This window comes from Lineus longissimus, chromosome 6, assembly GCF_910592395.1.
Source record: "Lineus longissimus chromosome 6, tnLinLong1.2, whole genome shotgun sequence".
Lineage (NCBI taxonomy): Eukaryota > Metazoa > Nemertea > Pilidiophora > Heteronemertea > Lineidae > Lineus > Lineus longissimus.
Genome location: NC_088313.1, coordinates 14,939,667 through 14,958,577, shown reverse-complemented (window position 1 = coordinate 14,958,577; position 18,911 = coordinate 14,939,667). Strand labels below are relative to the sequence as shown.

General features: G+C 40.6%; 1 protein-coding gene across 11 annotated transcripts in view; it reads right to left on the bottom strand.

The window, feature by feature from the left end:
- LOC135489775 (nuclear hormone receptor HR96-like) overlaps positions 1-18,911 on the bottom strand; it is a 104,406-nt gene that overhangs the window by 10,906 nt on the left and 74,589 nt on the right. For 9 of the 11 annotated variants that reach the window (XM_064775293.1, XM_064775294.1, XM_064775299.1 and 6 more), the window contains 8 exons: positions 14,441-14,509; positions 12,418-12,513; positions 8,470-8,487; positions 3,892-4,263; positions 2,714-2,880; positions 1,948-2,001; positions 628-660; positions 164-199 (listed from right to left, as the gene is read on the bottom strand). In XM_064775293.1, coding sequence (XP_064631363.1) covers positions 164-199; positions 628-660; positions 1,948-2,001; positions 2,714-2,880; positions 3,892-4,263; positions 8,470-8,487; positions 12,418-12,513; positions 14,441-14,464 — 800 coding nt within the window. In that variant the 5' untranslated portion in view covers positions 14,465-14,509. The remainder of the gene's footprint in view (positions 1-163; positions 200-627; positions 661-1,947; positions 2,002-2,713; positions 2,881-3,891; positions 4,264-8,469; positions 8,488-12,417; positions 12,514-14,440; positions 14,510-18,911) is intronic. The other 2 variants (XM_064775303.1, XM_064775302.1) reach the window with 2 other exon arrangements.

Here is an 18,911-nt window from a genome sequence, read left to right as displayed (position 1 = left end):
TATCCTCTCCATATCAATTTGCATATGGGAACCTGTTGTTCATATTTGCCCTATCAGAGGCAATCTCCTTCCTGAAATCAATATGGCGTTCACAGACAGTAGACTGAAGTGATGGGTGAAATGTAGAACTTTATTACCAAATTTCCCAAATAATTCTACTTACCTGTCCACATCAATGGTACATGTATTTGCAGATGACCTGAAAGTATAAACGAGACTCTCAACATGCATTCTCAAACAAATTGAATTTTTTTACAATAGTTTGTGCAGTGACCAGAAATGTATCCGAGATGCACATGTCATCAGAGACAGACTATTTCATCACGTTAGCAAACATGAAGTGGTCCTTCACTATAACGCACAAGTAACTCCACCAGTAGTTTACTAAATACTCTATAAAACTGTGGCCGTGAAATTTTCACCAGAGTTTTATTTACAAGATTTTCGTAATCCACTGTCAAATGAAATTTCACTCAGCAGCAAATGCGGTATTGAATCTGATGCCAATCGACAATAAGCCAATTTGCCAACATTTCACAGTTTAGAAAGTGACAAGTGGATGGAAACGTGTTTATTGAAGGTTTAAGCAATCTCATACAGCCATTTCCAACCCAAGTTCGCAATTACCTGCAGTTAGTTTCCAGGCCGTTGGCAGCCATTCTGAAAAGAAAAGAAAACTTTGTCAAATAATGGTAAAATCACGACTTTAATTCGCATGATTTTGCAGCCACCATTCCTGAAAGTAGGATGAATAGTTGGTGTCTTTCCCAAGAATCTGGACATCCACCTCCCAGTGTTGTACAGGCCCAGTTTTGAGAGAATGGAGAAGGTCAGATCAGCAAATAGCCAGCCTTTTCGAAATGTAATATAGTACATTTCTGATAACAAATAATTGTAACATAACTGCCTCTGGCCTGTTCGAAGCACCAACAGGTGTTGACAAAACAAAAAAAAAAGTCAATTTGAATAATGACACCTGGAGCAAAGTGGTCGGCTTGAGATGCAACAACTATCAGATGCATCAGGGTATTGGCCTAGTTCTCAGCCTTAGTAATTGCTCTGCATGTTTGTTCTAATGGAAAGAATAAGCAAAATCATGTTGATGTCAGAAAAAACTAGATTCTTTTTAGTTTCTCCTCTTCTCTGACCCCTCCCCCTTCCCAACAAACTAAACCTTGTCAACTTTTGATGTCGGCATGATAGCATGCATTCATAGTCATTATGAGTGGCCCAGTTTTTGGTCTTGGCCATTGGTCGTGCCAAGCTCCCCTTACTGAGAAACTGAACTTGGTGAAATGTTGATGTCGTCACCATAACCTGCTTTCAGAATCATAAGAGAAGGCATAATGGCCCAATTCTTCCTTATTCGATATGCCACAATGGAGCAGCATCATTATTCACACAGCTTCTTTATTCACAAAATGTGAAGAGTGATCTCTTAACTGTTGAAGAGGTTATTGAAACTTTTACCAACTGCACATGAATAGAATATACAAACAATCGAACAGGTGTCAGAGTGTGTGCATTGTGACATCTGCCTGTTTCAAGTTGCATTCAGTTATTCAAATTTGTAGTACTGTGACGTCTGCTTCCCTCAAAAATGGGTCCACTCTGAAGAGTGGTGGAGGCACTAAGTCTGTGATGATAATTGGGTTGAGAGGAACTAAGTGTGTCAATGCTATTGTACCACATTTAACATCCAATTCTCATTCAATAAAATTTCATTTAAAATCACATGATGAATATTTGCTTAGCTCGGGTGGATTCTTTTAGCAGCTGGGTCATTGAAGAATACTGTAATTAAAAAGACGAGACTACTGGTGGTTAAATTCCATTGGTTATCAAAAGAGTAAGCCTTGTTTTGCATCTTTTTAATGTGTTTTTTCAAAATCCAGATTCAATAAATCCGGAAAACCAGAGGATTCTCATCCATGCTCTTGTACTTACTTTCGTGGTGGTTGGGATTGGGTGGACCCCGGACCATCCCAGGGTGACCTACTCCTGAATTGAGAGAGACACAAGTACGGTCAAGTATTTTGCCTAAGGGTACACACGATACAGATATGGAAAAGATGACCCAAGGGAGAATCCTTGGTCCAGTTTTCTTTGACGTGTTTTTGTTTCAGCTATATTTCATTTTCAAGTTCTGAGGAGTTCGTGTGGTGGCTGGGATGGTCATCCGAGGATTTGAGATGTGATGGTACTGATAATCCGTCTTCGATGAGAACGACCGACAGGACAGCAAGAAGAATATAGCTTCTGTATCGCCACCTAGTGGTCAGATAAAGAACTGCAGCAAGAACATGGGGTTCTGCTGCGGGAAAAGGTAACAGAGTACCTATATTTTGTTAGGAAGAGACCCGTCCCTATCTAATCACCTGGTTGATTGAGCACAACCCCACAACCTTTCTTACATGAGAAACAATCCATAGTCTATTTCATGAGATATGGCACCATCGATTTTGGTTGATTTCGCACAGAAAACTACCAGTTGAACAAAATGTATTCTTCTGAGAAACTTCAATGTCACTCTGATCTGAAGCATGTAAAAACACTCTCTTGGCGAAAATCGGCCAACACATGACCAATAAGAAGCAATTTGAGGGAAAACATTGTCAAATATTCTTTGGCATGTTAAAAGTGCCAAAACTCATGAAATAGACTATAGCACATTATGACAACCAGGGGTTGTTTCTTATTATATATTTCTCACCTATTTTCGTCAATCTTTTGACGCTTTTTCATTTTTTCTTCCTCGGTCAGGATGTACTCTTTCCTCATTCCGATCTCGAAACATTTCTTCAATCGGCATCGTTTACAAAATCTTCGGTTCGATATATCCATTTTACATTTCTCGTCGTATGGACACTTGAAATAGTCCTGAAAGAGAAAACGACTAAAAATTAGACGGAATATACAGTTATTTTTACAAAGCTATTATCCCTTCAAACACTGAGCCTTCTCCGAGAAAAATATCCGTAAATGAAATCTTGTTAGATAATAACAGCAGTGATTTGGACCCAAACAGACTTACTCATGAACTTTCATAAGTTCGTCAGACTTTCTGGGCAAAAATAAACCATGACATTTGTTTGTCTGACTTTCAGAGCTATGAATAGAAAGCGATCGCAGTTTCGTTACTTTGTTCTTGGGAGCAGCAAAGGAAGGATAAGACAGTCTCATCTCAGCAAACAGACCTCATTTTAGCAAGAGATCATCATGTTTTCTTCACCTCTTACATCTCCTGACCAATGGTTACAGAGCCCAAGAAGGGAATCACTGGAACAAACTGTAACCTATTTGTACCCAGTCTGTAAATCATTTCCAATCCATCCAATCAATCAATCGATCATTTACGCCTCTCACACCTTTTGAGAGTTTTGCCGGGGATTTGTGAGAACTTTTACTCATTCTGGCACAGGCACTCTGGTGCAAGGGACAACAGCTTCCAGTCTCATCTGACAGACTCTCTAAATTCCTGGCTATCTTGGTTTGGTTGTGAAGAGTCAGGAACTTATAAGTTCCTTGAATCCCCACTAGTACTTCGGAAGAAACAAATTCCTGGTTCTCACGAAGACTTGAACTCTTGTGCTATGAGACTCTCATTAGTCTCAATACAGATGACTTTTTGACGAGATCATCGCTTTCACACACAAAGGTTAATCTGAACTCAATTAATCTTCGTCAGAAGGTCAACGGTCAAGCCACCGCCGATAGCAGCACTTTCAGATGCAGCCAGTTCATCACAGTATATAGCGTACAAACTGCCTTTCTTTCCGCCAGGCACCCAAAGTAATAAGTGGCTCATAAGCCACATCGAGAAAGCCTTTCATTAGGGATGACACTATAGGATAAAGAAACTTTGTCTACTTTTGCAAAACAGAATCTTACCAGTCCTTTCAGTGCATTCCGTCTGAAGAATGCTTTGCAAGATTCACAAGATATAGCGTCGAAATTATATCCTAGAGCTCGGTCACCGCAAACACCACAGTACTTGTCCTCCTTTTGCTTGCGTGCCCGGCCGGCCTTATTCAGGATTTCGTTGGTCTCCATCGGTATGGCCGAACCCAGCATGGTCGGGCATGTGTCCATGGGGGCGTTAAGATGCATGGAGCCGGGTGATGATGTCATCGGCGGCATGCCGTGATGATTCAGATGCGTCAGGCCGAGCGGCATCAGTGGCGACGTTTGCGAGGGCATCATGTCCATGGCTTCTGTCTTGATGTTGATCGGGAATTGAAGGTGCGACTGCATACGCAGGTCCTGCAATAATGAGGAGTGACAGAGGTTATCAAATTGAGAGCGGACTTCTCATCAAGGTTTTCATCATCTGACTAATCTATTATTCACTCAAACAATATCAAATGAAAATGGTTATGACCTTGTTATAATGAATGTTTACAAACTTGTAGCTACAGATAGTTTAGGAAGAAATTCTGAGCCATAGCCAGATAAAAGCTTTGCGTAAACCGGAAAGCAGGCGAAATTTTCAACAGCAAGCAAGCAGGCAATCAAAAACCGAGAAGGATATCAATTATATGAGAAATAGAACTTTTCGATGCCTTTTTCAAGTTTAGTCTTCAGAACTTGACGTCAAGCCAACCTTTTTCACAGAGCTCCCCTCCATTTCCCTATGAAACTTGTGAAAGCATAAGTTGCTTTATTTCATGTAAATAAACATTATGCATTGATCACGCTATGCAGACAGATGTTTTTCAATAATCCACTTGTAAAAGTCAAATTCGTTCATGTGCAAGATCGAATACGAAATCTCTTGCCTATAGATGGATTTCGATGACGTCACGACTAATTTGTAAACATCATGCGCGCACACTCTCGTATCTCTTTAACATAGTTTTCATGAAAAAAAGCTGCGATAAACCATCCACCTGATGATATTTCTGTCGATAACACAATGATGCTTAACCGATGATGTACAGCTGCTAGTGTAACAAAATCGGATTCAAGTTTTATTCTAGTATATCATGCAAGTCATGAGATAGGCGAGAAAAACACCTCCTATCAAAGTGAAACAATCAACGATCGTGTGACGCTGGTATTGTTACATCACGCCATCCCCTCTGTTGAGATACGAGTACGCACATGCAGCCAACGGTAATGATGTCATTTTGTAAACAAAGATATCCGTCTGTACCCTCACTTTAAAACTGTCATAGCTAGAGACATCTTTAGACAACTGCATACATACATGTGATCGTTAATCCACACAGATGATGTATGGACCGTCTAAGTGTAAATATGTCATCGTTCAAAAGCAGTATCACAAACAAACATATGTTTTTCAGTCAAAATGCCTAAATCTTCAAACATGTCAAAGAAAGTATTAGTTTTCTCATCCTCCAAAACTTCACGCTTCATACGCCAAGTCTGTGCAAGGACGCTTTTCAGGAATTGACACGCTGGATCAAATTGTCTTAGAAACTAGACTACATAGAAAAATCCATTTTGTAAATCTGCCAAGTTCTTCAAAGGACATATTAGTTTTCTACATCCGACACTTCCAAAACTACCTAATTCTTACACGAAGGCTGTGCAAAAGAAAAATACACTTCACGCAACACTTCCTAAAAAACAAACACAGAGAGAGTTTGCCGGTAATTACGTATGCACATTACTCGTATGTATTACGCGTAAGTGACACTTTAAGAGTTGGCATATCGACCACCAAACCACTCGAAAGCAGTCTATACAGTTTGCGCCTGTACATGTAATGTGCGCAGACGTGCAGACTTGTCAGACAGAGTACTTTTACATTCATTGCGCTCCGTGTTCAAATAGGTTGAATGCCATATGTAAATATTGGCAGTTGATGGATTTTCTTTCCCCGACACTAACAAAATCATGTGTCGAGGCTTCGTAAAATCATATTGGTCTAAGAGGCAAAATCAGATATTTCATGTGTATTCAACGGCGCGCTTCCGTTTGCCAAGGCCATGAAAATGGCGCAGAGAGGTCGTCAAAATTTAGTTTATGCAGACTTGTCAGACAGAGTACTTGATATTTCATGTGTATTCAACGGCCCGCTTCCGTTTGCCAAGGCCATGAAAACAGCAGAGAGAGGTCGTCATAATTTATCCATATTCTTATTCAAATTCAGTCCTAATCGATGCTGTCGGCCCAACGCATCCCAAAGTTGTGGGATTGAAAGTTGCGTGATTGTTAGTTTAAAAGTACATCAGACACCAAATCCATGACACGCACATTGAGGTGTTCGACTTGGCATAAATGAGACTGACCAAGAAGTGGAACATTTTGACCCATCCAGTTACGTAAGCAGCTGTATCAAATGCTTCAGAGAACATGTCTGCAACCTTACAGATGTCTCAATATTTTTGGCTTGAAAGTATCACCCAGCTCCAAAAATAGTTGAGAATTTAATTTAAATGTCTGTCTCACATCTTTTCCTGCACAAATCCGATTGTCATATGTGCGGAGAGATGGCACGTCTGTGGCTAATGCGATACTGATTTGCGAGTCGTTGATTCACCTACTCAGGAAATGCCAATCAGACTTGAAAAGCATTACATTTTTTCGTTTGCGTTGGGGCTTGCAGGTATCACAAGACATATCAGACTCCAAGAATCTAATTATACACTTAAGTTACTTTTGATTTGATCCTCTTTTTGAATGATTGCAAGATGGAGGAATGCCATTTGAAACAAGAGTATGGCTGTATCAACAATGCAATATATAACTATTCTACATGTGGAGGGGAAAATGCTGCTCATTCAAGGGTAGAGACATATAGCTAACTCACAACACAGAAAGTTGGAAGCTGTTGTCTAAATATCTTAAGCTTCATTTCCCTAATTCAGGTTTTTTTAACTGACTGATCATAATACACAAACGTGTCAACAATGCCGATTCAACTGCTTATGCTTGGTGCAGAATCTAAGATCAGGAGACCTGTTTTTGAAGAAACATCTCTTCCGAGTTTAGATGTGCCGTAAGTTCCAATATGACTGTCACAAACACAGAGAAATGTGCAACATTTTACAAAGGTGCAGTGATCTACATACTATACTCGACAATATTTAGTGTTACATTGATTGACATGCGCTGGGCACATTTTACACAATTAAACAACTTCTTTCAGGCATCCTTTACAAAATATTCTTGGTTCGCTGCATCCGGACTACCCCCTACTTTCACCAGCATGTCGTAGCGATGCTAGCTTAGGGGGTCAAGATGCAGAGGATTAGCCTTGCAGGATTTCGAGACCAGGGTCATCAAGGATACTGCCCCAAAAGAGCTCACAACCCCGACATCCCCATGGCTTTATGCCGATGAGTTTGTGACCAAATCTCAGCAATGGCTTCAAAAACCATCATTGGAAACATTGGAGATCATACTTTCTCGTTCTCAACCCTTCTTATACTGTAAACCTAGAATACTTTAAGGATGCCGGGCCTATTAAAAAAGGCCGGGAGAAAATCTGCAGAATCCTCTCTCAACTACTAGTACAAAGTACCACCATCAAACAAGATGATGGAGGCAGCTTCCAATTTGATCCATAAAGTGTGAAAGTTTGATCAATTTCACTTGACCAGGGGAAAGCCAATCGCTTCAGAGAAATATAGGAGACCACTCGAAACTTGGTCTTATTTTCCGGCCAATAATGTATCGTCTCCAATCCAGTCCAAGGGCAAGGAAATCCCCATTGGTGGAAAAAGAAGCATGTCGGTGCCATTTGGATGAGGCATGTTTGGTGGCATTAATTAATTAATTATTCAATTAGTGTAAATGCCACTATTAATCCTGTAATGGGTTCAGGCAAATCTCATTGGTTATATTGAGATATTAACACCAAATATAGCAACATGCCTCTCATACTCGACAAGACATAACTTAACTCTTTCAGCCCACAAGCCGCATATATACGGTCCACCATATTTGATTTCAAAGCCGTAGACCGTATATTCACGGTTTTTCGAAATTCAAATTTCTCGCACTGTCACATGATGCCTTCGCCTTGCATACACTTGTGGTGATTCAAGCAACATGTGACAAAGCGGTGACGATCTTTTCAATCGATTACAGTTGGATTGGTAGTTATCAGACAGCGCTGCAATCTGTGCTATCGTATGCCAATTTAAGTCTGATTCTCTGAAATTCGCCTCGGTTTTCAAATCAAACCGCGCGAAACAAGTTACGGACTGAAAGAGTTAACAATGCTCTAAAATCATCTCTGACATCTCTCTTCCATAATCATTGTCACTGCTATGGTTTCTAAGAAGGTACCTCAGCCAAGAGACATCTTGTCTTCGTACAGAAAACGAAAGTGGCTCTCAGAGATCGAGTTACCAGTATAGAGAGGTTAGGACTGCTAAGAGAGGTCTAACAGATTTTCTTCACACATGTACTTTTGCATACACGTCCATAAACATGATGTGACTTAGTGCTAACAGTAACAGTCATGCAGGACAGATTAGACATCAATAGTTCTACCTTCAGTCCTTCTTCAATCTGTTCGCATGAAATCATACAGAAAATGATGAGACCACAAAAAACACTAACATAAAACGTATGAAAAATATCAAAAACGACCGCAATGAAATCTTTCGTGTGTTTCTTCAGTCAACACCGTGGATATGATTTGTTTCCAGGGAAGCCCATTTCTCATTATTTACTGAAACACTCACTCGTGATTGCTTATTGCATGATCAACATATTTGGGCACTGGTCAGCTGGGCGACCATTGTGAAATGGCTGGAGACTGTATTGTCATTTCTATAGGATACATCTAGACGGGTAGACTTTACTGTCTGTCCCTTGGCCATAAAGTTTCAGTCGAAGCTAAATCTATAAAAGGCATGATGTTTATCATTGCCGTACCACCTGTGAAATTATCAGGTTTGATTTTGAGGTCTTGTGATGGCTGACCCAACAATAAAATCTTAGAGACTTAATGACTTTGAGGTGTCCCCTAACTGAAACTTTTAATCTTCAAGTTTCAGAAAAAGTACAAACTTGACATCAACTCGACCAGCTGTGAAGAAGAGAGTGCCTTTCATGGTTGACTCATATAAGTACGAGGTTCAATCGAAAAATCGACCCCATTCATGTGTTTCCTGCAACGAGTGTTTTTCCGTAAAACTCTGACATTTCGAACAAGGAACAGCCGTTAAAACGTAGTAGTCAAAAGGTCATTTAAACCACGCATATCTTAGTGAAAGACTCGACCTTTAGACATATGTAACTTTCAATGGAAAAGAACAATACACCACGATCTCTAGGAAATACACTAAAGGTTCTTTAATGCCAAAAACCATGGCCCTTCTTCGAATACTTTCAAGATTGTACCAAGTTATGATTTTTAGAAGACAACAAAAAAGTTCACAAACAATGTCTGCAAAGTTCAATCCCCAACATCAACTTTTGAAAACCAAATAAACAGGAGCTTCAGGACAACATATTTGATTCTCGACCGAAAAACCTTTTAATGTTTAGTAAATTTCATTTCAACAAAAGCAAGAACGTGTTTTCAAACTTTTGGATCCTCACAACCGACCCCGCACAAGGGCAACTATTAAATCGGAGGTCATCATTCTAAAGATCCTGGTCACCTACATCTCGTTCTGTTGGGAATGGTCCTCGGTGTCGCAACTAAGGACCGCCAGGTTGTTCATTCTGGGCCCCTTTAGAATAGAAATCAATATCTTGCTGTAAGGTCCTTGGTTGTCTGACCAATGCTGATCAGGTGGACCTCAAATTACATAAAAAACCCTCGGCGGGCACCTCAGGTTTTATTTTGCATTTTCGACCTACCCTGGCAGTCTTTATAACACGACAAAGAAACACCAAAAGTTTGGCAGTTTACAGTTACCACTGCTGGCAAATAAAATTGAAACAAAAGCAGAAAACAGTTGCTCGCTTATCATGCAAAAAGTTATCAACAAAATTGCCTCAACAAGTACTGAAACCATGCAGACAGCAGTCGCCAGCTTTTTGCATTTTTCACTCCAAAATACCTGCAAAAAATGCAAAAAGTACGATGCAGCTTTCATGAGAATAGAAAATCGCACCGTTTTTTGCACGGTTAGGATTTTGCAATTATTATTGCAAGCAACACTACTGCTGCATTTCTCTCTGGCATGGACCACAGCAGGGAGACCACTCTTGGATGTTTTGCAAAAATACTTGATCCCAATTAAGGTATAAAACAGCTTCGGTTTTCAGTAATTATTTTGACAGCGGACTGAACAGAACTTGCAACACACGTGGTCATGCAACAGCAAAACAAGCTGTGAATTTTAACTCAAAAAATGCTCAACAGGGTTTGAATAGGGTGAAACGTACAACTAAACTGTGGGCGAACTCAAGGGCAACGTGAGAAATCGGGATGCTGTTTACATCTACCTGCATGGGGAAAAACGGGAACTCATGCAACTAGGGATGAAAAATATCAAAGTATTATAGGTTTTGATTCACGAGTATCAATTGGCTATAACGTTAAGTGTTGGGGCTTTATTTCCAGGCCTGTACAGGATATTCTCCCATTACAGGTCTTAGATCATTTCTAAAGTCACACTCTGGTTGTGGGAGGATGATAAACAATCATTATTTGAAGTCATCACTAAAGGCCATGCAGTTTTAATACTGACATCAAAGGCAACTTGAAGGAGTTCATAGGTAAAGCAACATGCGACAATCATCAGACAACATGCATTCCCCTAACATTAATTTAAGTCATAAGTATGAATTGATATATTTTAGATCCTTTTTGAAACAAACCAAGTTGAGAACTTTAGGCGCTTAAATATCTACATATGTATATGGGCCAAGAAAAAAGATGCAAAGTTTTAAGAAAAGTGATTTCGAGTATAATGTGATTGCAGAATGTGTTTTTTACCACACGTGATCATGGTGGTGATAGATTTAAGTTCAGCTAGGCTACTTGCTAATGTGACCCATTACCACAGCATGCTACACACAGAGCTATTTAAGAGCAACATGCAACTATAACTACACACAGCATCATCGAGGAGAAATGCCATCCTATCTAATACTGTGTTCACACTGGGGTTATAAAGCGAATTGAATCCGCTTTAAACCTTTAATACGTATTGGGTGTTCACACTCAGGTCGGTTTGAACCGTTTTCAAACCGCTTTAACAAATACGGTTCTTTAATGCGCATCAACGAAGTCGCTTTGGTTAATTCGCATTGAAGCCGCTTTGGAATTCGTAGTGTGGCACGCTTAATGCGCATTAAGCAGTGCGTTCGCACTGCGCATGCCCACAACATAACTGTGAGTGAGTTCAACCATGTACTTATAGATGGCGCATCGTTAATGCGTATTCAGTGTGACCCGTTTTAAACCGATTTGAATGCGCTTTAAGACCCAAGTGTGACGCGACCGGATTTTACAAACCGCTTTCAGGAGAGCGCTCTCCGGAAGACGGTTTCAATTCGCCTTCAGTGTGAACGTAGTATAACTGGACTCCATCACAGTAAGTCAAGAAGATCAGGAAAGGCAATATACATTGGCATTTGTATACATTCATTTGTCCATTTGGATATTACATTATTCCAGTTTTAAACCTTGTAGGCTGATAAGCTTACAGAAAAAGTCAAAGCTTTTGCACATTTATCCCATCCCATGTGAGATAATGGAACATTATCACATGGTAATGTGCGAAAGCTTTGCATTTTTCTGTGTACATCACAAGGTTTCAAACTGGACTAATGTAATGCATTGGCATGCTTTGTCACAATTCATACAGTTCTGACCAAAATTAACCTGCATTTTAGCACACCAGACAGCCCTGTTGCTAGCTTTTTGGCCATGGGGGACAAAAACCTCTTTTCTCCTCCACCTATGTCATAAAACCAAGTTACGTCAATGCTGCACTTGACAATGCAGGTTACTTAAAGCAGTGACTGTACACTGGGACCTTGACATGCCAGGAAGTAACACAAAAAGCCGACGACAGGGAGAGATATAAGGGGAAAAGGACGATAACTTCTCCAAGTTTCAATCCATGTCCCGCTGGCTCATTTACAACCCAATATAGCTGTTACTCGATGTTTGGCAAGGTAATTCAACGGTACCGGATACTCTAAATTGGCACCCTTAGTCAACCTAACATAATAACTCTCCGATTTCTTGTTCAAAACAACAACTTTTGCTCTTTAAGTTTACCAAAATTTTTAACTGCCTCATACTCTCCCGTGCTCTGTTGATACCGTGTTTTTTTTTGAGAAAGTTTTCTTTCATTGTTTGTTGCGAGTTACTTGACACTGTCAACATCGTGCCATCTTCCAACATTTCGAAAGAGTTCGACTTTGCCATTGTAACAGTATACTACAGTAACAGCTATTTCCAGTTGTGAAAATGAGTCGCAAGTTATGACCGAAGATGTCAGATTTTAATCTGATCTACGAGATACGTACTGCCTGCTCTGCCGATCCCGGTATTCGCTGCCGCAGTGACGGCATGATGCCCGTTTCATTTCCATAGTAGTCATGAAGCTGCATTGTGCTGAATGCCTATAGTTGTAGGAAGAGAAATGAGAAAATCCTGATGCCAAAGAAAATAAGTTGTAAAATACTGTCATCCAAGTGTTTTCCTTGATTTTGGAGTCTAAAACATCTCAAATTAAATAACGAATAATGTGGTTTTAAATGATTTTGAAATGCTTCCATATTTTACACCAACCCAAGCGGTAATGGTTGCCTGACCATCACCGCTGAATTCAAAACGAGGCTTCATTCGTGCCTAGTGCATTTACACTGTAAAGTGCGGTTCATTCTAAACCCAGGTGTTTTAGAATATAACTATAGCGTTTTATCACATTTTTCACGCGGACGCCAATTCTGTTGTTGGTTACTTTCTCTGCCACTACAAGTGCTGTTGTCAGCCTTGGAAGAAAGCAACAAGTTCCATATTGTGCCATTTTCAATCATTCCCATACAGTACTTTTGTAAGTTGTCCCTTTCTTCATTTACGCCCAAATTAAAAACAAGATTAGTTTTTTTTAATCAATGCCTGTCATCATTACTGTTATCATCACCATCCCGAAGACATCAGCATTGTCAATAACACGAAAACAGATCTTGCAGATGTATCATTATCATATTCAACATTATCACCACCACTATAGAAGCCACCAAGAAAGTTATCGTTATCGTTTGATTCATATCATCCATAATGGCAGCAGTAACATCGAGATTTTCAATATTTGATAAAATATGATTGTCTCATATTCACCAACACTGAAGGTCTGATTCCAGTACAGCAGGGAACTGCCGCAGTTTGCCATTGCGGGCACATTTTTTATAGCAAATAGCTAGCTCAGGTGGCAAACCGGCACATTTTTATCAGTCCTCAACAGAGTATCAGTAAAGGCAAGAAGACAGTTATGGTCGAAACACATCAATCACCAGTAACACATAATGTTAGAATTAGTTAAACGGAAACAATCAAATAACATATTTTGAGTTAAAATAACCAAAATCGGCAGAATCTGGGAATTCAAAGGATGACTGGTGTTGCCATAGGTGACTAGGTTTTTTCAAATCAAAATGTTGGTGCGTTGGTGGCCTGGTGATTGATTTTCAAACAAAGCTTACTTCAAGGGTGGGACTCCGGTCATAAATTGCCTGTCAAATAAATGAGATTTGGGGACGTCAAATGCATGATAATCTGGTGATTCTTGACATTACAGGGACAACATGTGTCACAACTAAGGTCAACCATAGTTGAAGCACTGGAAAACCACTTGTCATTTAGCAGGGACAGTTGCCCGTCATTAAAATCACAACCATGTGTCATAAAAGAGTTTGGACAGGTCTATCATGTGTCAGAAAGGCACAACCTCATGTATGTAAGAGTCAACAACAGGTCATTAATGCTTCCCTGGCACATAGGTTGTTCAAGACTACCGACTATTTTAGAAGCTCTGTCCCTGATGATGATGACACTTTCACTTTGAAATAACAAGGATGAAACTTTCACATTGACATTTTCTGCTCAGGAACCAAGATTTTTAAAGAGGACATAAGTCGGTGAGAACGTCAGCGGGAGACACGTAGGGCAAAATCACAACAGTGAATGCTACAATAATCGAACTGTAGCAGGGTAAAGGGAACATCAATCTTAACCATTGCTGAGATCAAATGCATTCACATGGAGTAAAAGTAAATTCTACCACAGTGACACCTATCTGCAAAGCGACTAAAAATTCACATAGAATCTTCTACATCATGTATATGTTGCGTTATGAATATTCAATTACACAAGACCTCTCCTTCAATACTTAATTGTAAGCTAATATTCCTAATTACTCATCAGTAGACAGAAAGGGACCAAGAAAATAACCAAAGCGCAAATAAAAGGACAAATCTGAGTCGTACAACACAGCTGAGCTCGCAAGTGAATAAGACGCATGCCGATTTAGCTCGCGTTTCAACCTACCCCGTTCATGTTCATCATATTCATTGCTTTGGTTGGTCGTCTTCTTCTAGTCAAGACAGATTAGTTCACCTGGAAAGAGAAATCAGGGCGTATGGTTAGATATGAGATAATGAAGTTGATTTGGTTAGTGGATATGTGGCATCGAGAGTTTTGTGGGTGGAGATTCTGAAAGACAGATTCAGCAGTGAACGCATGCATTGTAGATTTTACTAAATGGTCCATTTGATACCATACGGAATCTTATGCTTCCCAACGAAGCCCAGGACTCCACAACACAACACAGAAATTGCAACAAAATGTGCCACACCTTGCAAAGGAATTCTGCGTGAGAAAATGTACAGAGGAATCAAAGAAAGGATTGAGGAATTTGCGCGGTACATGAACCCCCTAATGTGGAATACCGGTGTGACATCACCAATGATCACCACCTACACAGAGTCGGAGAACTTCTTTCAAAGAAGCCATTCACTGTAAGTGTTCTATAATGACACTTCCTGAATATGGGTTTAAATCACAAGTTCACTGAGTACATGATAACAAATTTTAACAAATGGACACAGCCAATGATATAGTGATATACTTAAGTTCATTTCAATCAGGTTTTCTCAAGTGAGATGCAGATTTGTTTACGAAGTAGTATATCAATGTACAGACTTTGCAGCCAAGATAGGTTGACACCAACTTTAAGCAGAGATCATCATAGCTGCCAGAAATGACGGTGCATTGTATAAAGAAAATACTTCACACATCCAACTCAAGTTAAGGTGACATGAAACTTCGTACTTATATCAGTGTTGTATGAAGTGTTCACAATACACAGACATACGAAATCCTATCAAATACAGCCCTCAGGCATTTGTCACTACAATAATACTCTAAAATGTAACGAATATCCTGTTAGTATCATACATGAAAATAAACACTTAGTATTAATGTTTCAGTCGGGCCAAAAGTTGGGCACACTCTTTTTAAGATGCTATTGCTAGCATGTAATTGAAAGGCCTGGAAATATTTCATCATATAGCGTGGAAGACCCAAAGCATCTTACTAGCTACAGGCAACATCCGCAAACGGAACAAAAGACTTGTCGATAAATAGGCCTTATAATAGTCTATCACTAACAGTAACAAATTGACACAAAGCATTTTATACAATATGTATTCTTACCCCCTGGGACAACATCACAACTCTAATCGCTGTCGGAAATAAAGAAATCGAATTCGCTTCAATTTCTTGAACAATAATCCACACCGAGGGCCAATCCAGAATGCCACCTTTATACCAAACTCGAAAATCAATGGGAAAACACTGACGATTAGCTGAAACTAAAAGGACATATCCCAATGCCAAGAAATTACGAAATAGTTTTCCTTCAATTCTGTCTGTGGATTTTATAGTGGAACATTGCTTGCTGATATCAGATATGATATCAAGAATACTCATATTTATATAAGTCGATATGATTGCAAAATACTCCGCACACAATAAGGCAGATAACGAAATGGAAAACAAGTCCTGCTTGTATTTACGATAGCAATTGAATGATATGTGCGTAATCGCTTCTGTTGATCATGAATGGTCAACAACATTGTTGTGAGTAAGAGGAGACAGTTTTAGAGGCTATAAGAATGGAAACCTTACAAAGGCACAATGCAATCTGCAAGAGATGAGGGGGCTTTCTCAAACTCTAGTTTCCCATGACAACAAGAAGCCAACTCGACTCTCTGCAGGATTACTATTCCACCTCATACTTTACCAGCAAGGAGGTGCAAACCGTGGGTAGAACAATGTTAAAGCCTTTAAAGCAAGAACACAACAACTCTCTAGTTCCACCTTACACTTCACCAGCAAAGAGGAGCAAACCGTGGGTGGCCTTTGGAAGGAAGATGACAAGAAGGACAAATCCATATACTTTTAGGAAGCACTTTCCTGAGAATCTCTTTCATCAGGACACCTCCACATTATGGACAATGATACGACAATAATATTTTGCAGATTCTTGAGGCCACTCTCGGATGCATTCTTTCCGCAATGTTGACTTGATGATGCTCAATGCAGAAAGCAACAAAGGATGAAACGAAGAAATCGACAAAACCGTCCAGGATGCCAGGAATAGCACAAGTCCGTACAAAGTCAAACACATAAATAGAATATCTATCTATTCCTTGCCTAGTCATCCGTAGATTTTTATGCTCTTTGACCTTAACCTATAACCTTTTTGGAAAGAGTAGATGTGGGGAATAATAGGACAAATCCTTATTTCCCCTGGGTGAGGAAAAAACCTTTGGTCTACATGAGAATGATCTGAAATTGACAGTGGGATGGAAGTCAACAAGGGGGATAGAGAAGCATCCTTATGGCAATCAAAAGTCTCAATACTGTATCAAAATTTGAAAGGCAAATACCGTATTTTCCGGATTATCCCCCGCACTGCCCTATGACCCGCACCCCCTTTGACCATTACCTAAAGCCACGCAAGACCCGCACCTGATTATGACCCGCACTGCTCCAAGACCCGCATTCTCCAAAAATAGTAAGCCATTCATTGATGTTGACATCCTAGAACCGCCATGTTTTTTTTAATTGTTAACCAAAGTGCCCATTTCCTTACAAGAAATGGCCATTTTGTTAGTTCATACTTACCTATGGAACACTTTTGCATGTTACTCCATTTGGGCTCAAACACAAGAGTATCCCTTTAATTTTCTAAAGGGAGAACTGAGTTAACAGCTCGGCCGCCAGGCGGCGCCCTGACCGATCCCGCGAGATCGCGCCGATCTCATGCCGCCATATTTAGTCTTTACTCTTGAGCGTTAATAAAGAGTATGTCCCGTTTGTGGGGACGGCGGGAGGGCCGTGTTCCATAGGTAAGTATGAACTAACAAAATGGCCATTTCTTGTAAGGAAATGGGCATTTTGTGTCATTCAAACTTACCTATGGAACACTTTTGCATCGAATCCCAGCAACCTATTGGAGGTGGGAAACGAGGACTTACCTAAGGCTGAGCTGTTGTTCCATCCAGGAGGCACCACCGGCATATTAGCTAAGGAGGACCGCCAGGGGAAAGAAATGGGGAGAACCCGGAGGACCGGTATTTTGATCTCGGTATTACAATCATATTATAGAGAGTAATAGACCCATTCTCCGGAAAGCGCTAGAATTGCGTAATAAAACCATCTTCTTTCCGGCAACAGAGCTTAGAGCAAGTAAGGCATGTTGAAGGGTGTAGAATGAATTATTGCTAAACAACAATAAGAAATTGCGTCCTTTCTAGTCTACTAGGGGTTGCCTGGATGTTGAAGATAGGGCATATCAAAAATGGCGCAAGATGCGCGTTTGACTCTTCAATCGGGCTTCCCCCCCCCTTTTTTGATCTAGCCAGGATCAAACAACATGCCCCGCAGACACAATCGGGCCGATTGTGTGCATGCCATCTACGAGGGAAGAAACGTCTCGTAGGTAGAAACGAGAGAATGTGGAGTGATTACTCCAACATGCAGCGGAAACGACTTCTTGAAGAGCAACTCCTCGGTAGTTAGCCCAGGAGGTGGCTAGTGCTCTAACTTCGTGCGCTGAGATGTTAGCTAGCGCACGAAGATCAGAGGAAGTCTTCAAGGTGTTGTAGGAAAGACGAATAGTCTCCACAATCCACCTTGAAATAGTGGCGGCCGCTATCTCTCGTTTATTTCCCTCCTTATAGGACAAAAACAAACGCTCTCTCCCCTGGCGGATACCGGGAGGTTTTGTCCTATTTATGTAGAACTTTAGGGCCCTGACGGGACATAAAGTTCTGTCAGGAAGATCATAAGAGATCGTTCCTGACAGAGAGGGAATAGTAACCGGGGGCCGAGAGGCGGCCGGTCCCTGGTTCTTCGCCAGAAATCCTGGTATAAAAGCCAGGATAACCTCCCCTCCCTCTCTAAAAGCCAGCTTCTTAAAAGAAAGTGCATGGAGCTCTGATCTCCGTTGGGCGGTAGCCAAGGCTACTAGAAAGACCGTTTTGAGTGTCAGATATTTCATGGATGAAATAGACATGGGTTCAAAAGGATGCCTCATGAGCACCTTAAGGACAACAGAAAGGTCCCATTTAGGGGTGTTGTGAACCGGTCTAGGACGCTCTAATAACATTCCTCTGAAAAGAGGGGTTATTTGGTCCTCCCAACGAAGATCCCAGGTGCTTAAAACACGGAGGGTAGAAGCGATGGCGGACTTGTACCCTTTTATAGCCGTGACAGATAGTTGTCTTTCCGTGAATAATTCAATAAGGAAATCAACTAATCTGTATATAGAGGGAGAGATCGGATTAACTCCGTTCTCCCTGCACCAGGAAGTGAAGGTAGACCACTTTCCTTGATACACATCAAGGGTAGACCCCCTTTGAGGTGCGGACATGCGCTTGACAGCGATGTCCGAAAAGCCTCTCTGGTGGAGATGCAACTGGATAAGTTCCAGGCGTGAAACTTGAAAAAT